This window comes from Alligator sinensis, unplaced genomic scaffold (genome assembly GCF_000455745.1).
Source record: "Alligator sinensis unplaced genomic scaffold, ASM45574v1 scaffold818_1, whole genome shotgun sequence".
In the NCBI taxonomy this organism is placed as follows: domain Eukaryota; kingdom Metazoa; phylum Chordata; order Crocodylia; family Alligatoridae; genus Alligator; species Alligator sinensis.
In genome coordinates this window covers 1-7,268 of record NW_005843545.1, presented here as the reverse complement: position 1 = coordinate 7,268, position 7,268 = coordinate 1, and the positions used below count along the sequence as shown (strand labels likewise).

At 47.1% G+C, this 7,268-nt stretch overlaps 1 protein-coding gene across 1 annotated transcript in view; it reads left to right on the top strand.

Moving 5' to 3' along the window:
- LOC106723321 (E3 ubiquitin-protein ligase rnf213-alpha-like) overlaps window positions 1-5,064 on the top strand; it is a gene marked incomplete at its 3' end in the record, with an annotated part of 43,574 nt that extends 38,510 nt beyond the window's left edge. The window contains exons 21-24 of the mRNA XM_014527474.2: window positions 511-722; window positions 1,481-1,582; window positions 3,420-3,632; window positions 4,983-5,064. Coding sequence (XP_014382960.2) covers window positions 511-722; window positions 1,481-1,582; window positions 3,420-3,632; window positions 4,983-5,064 — 609 coding nt within the window. The remainder of the gene's footprint in view (window positions 1-510; window positions 723-1,480; window positions 1,583-3,419; window positions 3,633-4,982) is intronic.
- Between the last annotated feature and the right edge of the window lie 2,204 nt (window positions 5,065-7,268).

Genomic DNA, 7,268 nt, shown 5'->3' with positions numbered 1-7,268 from the left:
ACCCCGCTTCCCAGCAGCCCTCGAGGTAGTGGCCCCAAGATGGCACTTATGGTGGCAACAGCAATGGGGAGGGGCTGCAGGGCTCCGGGCGGCTGCAATGACAAGGGCCCCAGCAGGAGTGAAGGGGAGGCAGCTGTGCCAGCTGCCAGATCCTGCTTTTTCCCAGCACCCAGCAGCAGCTTGTGCTCAACTGCTGCCACCACTGCCACCACCACCTCTGCACCAGGGTTGCTGTTGCCAAAGCCAGGCATGACTTGCCCCTGCTGAAGCTGCCACTTGTCCATGCCCACGTCAGCTCCTTGCCAACCTGCAGCCCCATCCCACGTAGGGAGTTTTGGTGAGCTGTTGGGCTGCGGAGGGGGGCAGCTGACCTGATCTGCAACAGCTCCCCAAAACTCCTTCTGTGGCTTGCAGGCCCAAATCATTGCCCACCCCTAGTTTAAAATGTCTGAAAGCTAAAAAGTAATGTGGCTTTGGCTTGAGGCTAAAACTTCACTCTTTTTTTGGCAGCTGCGGTTCCAGAAACTCGGATGAATAGTGAAGATGCAGAGAAACATCGTGCCCTTTTGAATGCCATGAAAAATATGGTGGAAAATGCCCAAACACCATGGCCCCAAATATTTCTGTTTAGGGCCCTTCTTAACATCCATGGGGTGAACATCATGCAGAAGGTTCTTGAGAGAGAGCGGTGGATTTTGCCAAGAGGATGTGAAACTTCAGAGGTAAAGCTCTGTCCAAGTAATGTGAGATTTCTGTGCTGACAGAAACTGTCTGAGGGTTTGGATCCCCTTTCTCTAGTGTCTAACAAAGGAAGTTGTTGCCTTTGAAAGCTCATGCCTCTCTGAACCAGTTAGTCTCTAAGGTGGCACGTTGCCCTAACTTCTGTTCCTACCCAGGCAATCCTCCTTTTGGCCATAATGGAGCTTTCTGAGCATGCTCAAAAGGACGAGTGTAGCTGTGAAGAGGGAAATTATAGGGCTGTGCGAAGCTTCGGGTGCTGATCGAATTTGGAGGAGATTCGGCCCAATTCTGCGGCCAAATCTTCAAATCCAAATCAAATCAGGAGACCAATTAAAAGGTCCAAATCGATTCAAAGATCTCTGAATCTATTCAGAAAAGATTTGGAGAGCTTCGAAGACTCGGGCAGTCCCCACTCACTGCTGGAAGAGGGGCGAGGGGACCATGGGGGGATCCTCACCAGCCCCCATCCCCTGCTTGCTCCCCCAGCCCCTCCAGAGCAGCTAAAATGATTATGTAGCAAGGTCCTTGTAAAAATGAAGTGGGATTTGGTTGTAGAATAATGCAAGCAATCAAATAATCAATTAGTAACTGAGAATGCACCATCTTAATGTCGAAGAAAACTGTGTGGATTATCCTTCAAGTGTAATTGGACATGGCTGCTGACCTTTTGGTGTGTGATGATCTTAATGCTTCTGCTATGGACATAGCCGCCTTCTGATTAAAACATTTTTTTCCTTAGTTCATGGACACCAGGTCCAACAAAACCCTGATGATTTCAGCACTAGGCAAAGCAGAAGACCAGCTTAATGGCATAAAATCGGAAGCGGCCAAGAATCTGACTGTGAGTACTGGTTTTACATTTAATGTAAAACGTCTCATTTTGGTTTGTGATGCATCAGCTGAACCCAGCGGAGAGAATTCCTTGTGACAATGTACACGGGACAAGGATTTGACCCACGGGATGAGAATGGTTTTAGTCAGGGTCTCACTTGTGTGCCAGCAACTCTGCACCGGGTGGTTTACATCAGAAGCGTGAGATGTGTCAAGGGTTAGGGATCTGAGGAAGTCTAAGCGAAGTGCATATCCCACAGTTAAATTGCAGAGGCAATTTAACTACGGATGGTGCTGAGCAGTCTGAAGCGTTCTTCAAAAAGCAAATCAGCTACCCGATGAAAAACGCAGCTGGTAACAAGGACAGGGAAGGAGAGAAACAGCTTAGTGTAGTGGAAGAGCAAGTTAGGGATTACAGGAAATCCTCGCTATTTGCACGTTTGGCATTCGTGGTTTCGAATATTCACAGTGCCGCGCCAGCCCACGCTCTCTCCCCGCTGGCAGCGTGACGATGCTGTTACAGTGCCAGCGGCTGAATGAGATCCCAGATGACTGGAAAAGAGCAAATATAGTGTCCACCTTTAAGAAATGGAAAAAAGGAGGATCTGGGAAATTACAGACCATTCAGCCTGACCTTGATGCCGGGAAAGAACATGGAGTAGGTCTGCTTCTCAGTACCGGGAGGAAAACAAGGTGATCGGTAACAGGAATTCCTCTGCAATAAGTCATGCCCGAACAATTTCATTTTCTTCTATGACAAGGTGGATGAGGGGAGCCGCAGATGGGACGCCTTGACTTTAGCAAAGCTTTTTACATGGTCTCCCACAACATCCTCATTAGCAAGCTAAGGAAATGCAGACTTGATGCAATTACTATAAGGTGGATATGTACATGGTTGGATCATCCTGCTCCAGGGAGTGGCCATCAATCTCTCCTGACTAGGAATGAGGCTTTCCAGAGCTCTGTCCTGGATCTAGTAATTAATGATTAGTAATTAATGACCATCCTCTAAATCATTAATGATTAGAAATCATTAATGATTTAGAGGATGGGTTTGAATACATACTTGGCAAATTTGCAGATGACCCCAAGATGGATGGTGTTGTCCTGGAGGGTAGAATTAGGAGTCAGAATGAGCCTACTAAACTGGATACATGGTCCAAAATAAATTGAATGAAATTTTATGAGGACAAGTGCAAAGTGCACTTATGACCGTATAATATCATAGAAAGCCAGCAGAATACCGAGCTATATTAACTGAATTGTTGCTTGAGAGTCAAAAGAAGTGATTTTTTTGCTCTATTCAGTGCTCATAAGGCTTCCCCTAGAATAATGAGTCCAGAAATGTTTGGACAAATTAAAAAGAGTCCAGCAAAGAGGAACTGAAATGATGAGAGGCCTGGGAAACATGGCTTATGAGGAAAGGCTAAAAGGCCTGGGATTATTTAGTCTGGAGAAGAGAAGACTGAGGTGAGACATTATGTAGTTGTACAGATGGTGATAATAGACATTTCTTTGTGGCCACAGGGAATAGGCCAAGGAGAAGAGGTCTTAAATCGCAGCAAGGGAGATTTAGTGTGGCTACTAGGAAGAACTTGCTCCCTTTGAGGATGTTTCAGTGTTGAACCAGATACCTGGAGTGGGTGTGGACTCTCCCTCCTTGGAAGTGTGTAAGAGCAAGTTAGACAGATACTTGGGAATGATCCTGCCTTGAGCAGGAGATTAGATTAGATGCGAGTTCCTCAGTTTCCTCCCAGCCCTACTTTTCCATGATTCTGTGATTCTAGTACCTGCTGAGCTAAAATGTTCCCTTCTGGCTGCATATATTTCATTCACTTATTTTTCAGGCTGTCGTGAAACAAATGGAGAGCATCCTAGAGGTGCCATTGCTCTCAGAGGAACCCACAGAAAAGCTGAAAAAGATACTGAGCGTTATAAGAAGCCGTGACAACTGCACCTATCTGGAGGTGGTCTTCCACACTGCTGTCGTACTAAGCCTGTCCCAGCAGCCCATCACCCAAGTCTTCAGATCCATCTGCTTTCAGCCAAGTGCAGTGAAGGTAAGTCAATAGCTGGGACTCCAAAGTCGGCTGAAAAAGTCAAGATTTATAAATACCCATCGACACCCGGAGCTTTGTGATGTACCCTCAGCCCCAATCCTAGCCATGTTCAGGAAGCATTTTGGTCCCCAGAAGATTTAGAGAAGCTTTTTGGAGGCTTGGTGCTTGCAAGTGCATGTGGACTCTAACGTAGATTTTAAATAATCCCAAATGATGGCATTTACACCACTTCTCAACACCCTTGTTTTGCCTTTGTGACTGTTTTTTTCTTTCCATAATTGTCAGTCAGAGACTTGGTATTTTTTTACTTTTAACTGTAAAACCCGTTTATACTTTCCCCCACTTCCACCTTCAAAAGGACAATCCCAAGGGCACCAGGGGGTGCATCTACATGTGCATTAATGCACCTTCGATACCGCACATTAAGTTTAGTACCTCTAATACGAGGTACTAACTAAATGTGCAGTAGCCGGTGCTACTGCACAGTAGCAAAGGCACACGGTCCTCTTGTGACCCTTACTGCACAGTAGGTTAATTCTATTGTGCATTAGTGTATTAGCATGCCTTTTGCCGTGACACGCTAATGCACAGTAGAATTAGTCTACTGCGCGTTGTCTCATGTAGATGTGCCCAGTATCTCTTACTCTATGAAAATAGCATTCATCGGTTTTAAGGCAAGAACCCAACATTGCAGCCATCTAGTTTTAATGTCCTGCATCACTCAAGCTGGGGGAATGCAATCCAGCTACTGCGTACAGAGCATGGATGTCTAACACAAGGAGATGAAACCTATGCCTGGGTTGCAAGGATGAGCATTTACATGAAGGCTGGCGAGTGTAATACAAAGATCAGCCCTTCCTGCAGGTAGCGTGCTGTAGGGGTGTCTAGCATTTAAAAGACTACTGAGACTTACCTTGATGAAAGCTCCTCTGTGCAGTGTTACAGGCTGATTTTGCTTAATGCCCTGCTGTTATGTACTTGGAAACGCAACTTGGCTTCCATTTGGCGCTGGACTAACCTTGGGCTGAGCTAGGTTCTGTTGCCAGCTCTGCCAGATACTGTTTCTGTGACTAGGCAAGTCACTGAACCTGTCTCGTCCCTTGGTTTCTGCTCCCATTTCTTGTCTGTATCTTCTGAAAGTTCCCTGGGGCGGGGGTCTAGTATCGTGGCGCGTCTGGTCACCTTTACATGTGATGGTGTCCTATTCTTCCCCCTCCACTGTCAGTCTACACTGGATCAGTTCCTGAACAGGCACAGTGAGCTGCTCCTGTCCTGAGCAATAACCATGCTAAGTGCTATGGTAAAGGTGTAAAACTGTGTTTTTTCTTCTTGTTGTTGCTGTTTTGCAAGGACACATATCTTCCCACCATGCCGGGTGACCTCGTCTCTGATATGCAGAACTGGAAAATGACTGAAACTGAAAAGATGTGGAGTAAGTGTCGGGGAAATCGTTCACTAGTGTTTCTTGGGTGCTGGCCAGCATCCCATTCTCATAGCATGAGGCGTGCTTGCTTGAGGAGCTTCCATGTCCCTTGTCCCGACAGATGCCCCTTTGTAACCTCCCTCCCCGCAAGAGCTCCACGAGCACCACAGCAGAGGGGTGGTTGGGAATAAGCAGGAGGCAGATCCCTGCACCAGTCACGCTTCAGTTGGACCAAATGTCCAGTCGCTCAGGATTCAGGCCACGAGGTTATTTATTTGATGAGGGGGGGAAGAAGAGGCACACTGAGAAATCACCCCTGCCATTGGGGTTGATGGTGCCACCCTGACAGCCCCAGCAGAGTTACCCGCAGACATTCATCGATTCTCTGTTGGCGACTGGGTAATATCATTTCCTTTTCACGTGCAGAGTGCCAGTGCGGACGGTTATGGTGCGTTGAAAATGTAAGTAGCCATTAGGCGTCATCACGGCTTCTTGTTGCACCTCCTTGTCTTTGCACTGTATATGCAAACACAAGCCTAGCATAGGCCACTGGGTCCATCAAGTCCAGTGCCCTGGACTGGATTTACATATAAATCCCCGCGCAAGCCAAGCAGGCCAGACACTGAGAGGAATCCACCTGACAGCGAAGAGGTTTGCCCCGCTCGGCTGCCTGGGACGCAGTTGTTCTGGAGATTATGAACCTCCCAGTTTTCCCCCTAAGTTTATTCTTGGCCAGTTCACCCGACTTGCTCCTGTGCCATCACTGCTTGTCGCTCCAATTTAATAATTTCATAGATGTCATAGACATTAGGGCTGGAAGGGACCTCGTAAGATCATCGAGTCCAGCCCCCAATAGCTCTTCTGTCTTCCTGGTGCTTGTCTCCCTGGATGTATTTACTATCAGCAGTCAGATGCCTCTCAGCCTTTGCTTTGCCATGCTAAAGAAGCCCAGTTCCTCCAGTCTCATCTCATCTGATGGACTACCCATGTCCCTAAGCATCTGCGAACCCCTTTCTGTACCTGCCTTAGTTTGAAGTTGAGACTTGCTCCCATGGATCTCTACCGGGTGCAGAATCTCTACTTGCCGTCTGCACAAAGGCCCAGGCTGATGTTGCATATGATATGCATAGAAATATGCAATCCACACTTAAATTGCATGTAACCCTTTCTGCAGTCCGGCTCAGACCTCTGTTTTGTTCACTGCTGGTCTCCCAAGTGGTTTCCAAGCTCCAGCATGAAAAATATGGTACCCGTATGTAGCTTTGGCAGAGCTCTAAGCACCGAATGAATATGGGGCCTCCCCATTTGAGAGCAGGGCACCCACTGCCTGGGCTGAAAAGCCAGTTTTTTGTCAAGCCTGTCTGTAACCAGTCACCTACGGTGTGTGTCAACAGCTACTGAATAGAGAGTTGTGTTGAGTGGCCAAGACCAGCAGCTTCTTTCCTTTCTGGATGTAGACAGCCCTCCAAATTTCTTGAGAAACACAAGGCAGACAAGGTTCCTTGGGTGAATGTGATAGCTTTTATTAGACCAACCCAAATAGTTGGAGAACAGTTATTAAGCAAGCTTTCTCGAGAAACACATTTCACCCTTAATGCCCAGCTGGGGCCCTTTGTTCCCAGGGCATGGTGGCGTCTGTGGTCAGCTGTGGATCCACCATTTGGTAACCACTGTCCCGTGACAATAAAGGGTGCAGAATTTCTAAAAGCTTGTCACTTTGCGTAAAAAGTAGCTGTTGTTGCGCTGCCAAAAGCTTTGCACCACTATGTCTAATCATCCTCTTCAGTTCGAGCAATGTCGTTTCAAAGAGTAACTCCCCCTTGCTTGGGCTTCTAGTTAAGCAAGGGGCTTGGGGGTAGGTCTAACCCTGAGTTTTACCTACTTACACTAAATATGTGTAGGTTAAACACTCTTAATGAAAAAAAGAGCTTGCCTTAAAGGCTCCCCTTCCAAGAGGGGGGCAGCAAACTGACTTGCCTGGCTCCTTCTCCCCTTGCTGCCCACAAACTTTGCAAACTGGCTTGCTTGCTCCCCCTATTCACTGGAGCCCTGATCTATGTTTTGATCAAATCTAAAATGCCCTGTTCAGCTTTGGCAAGATGGAGTCCATCTTTCAAAATAATGTATTACCATTGCATTAGCATTTTCTAAGAGAAAAGTGGGGTTTCTTTGAGCAGCTAGAATGAAAAATAATGTGCTTGAAGGCAGCGCTC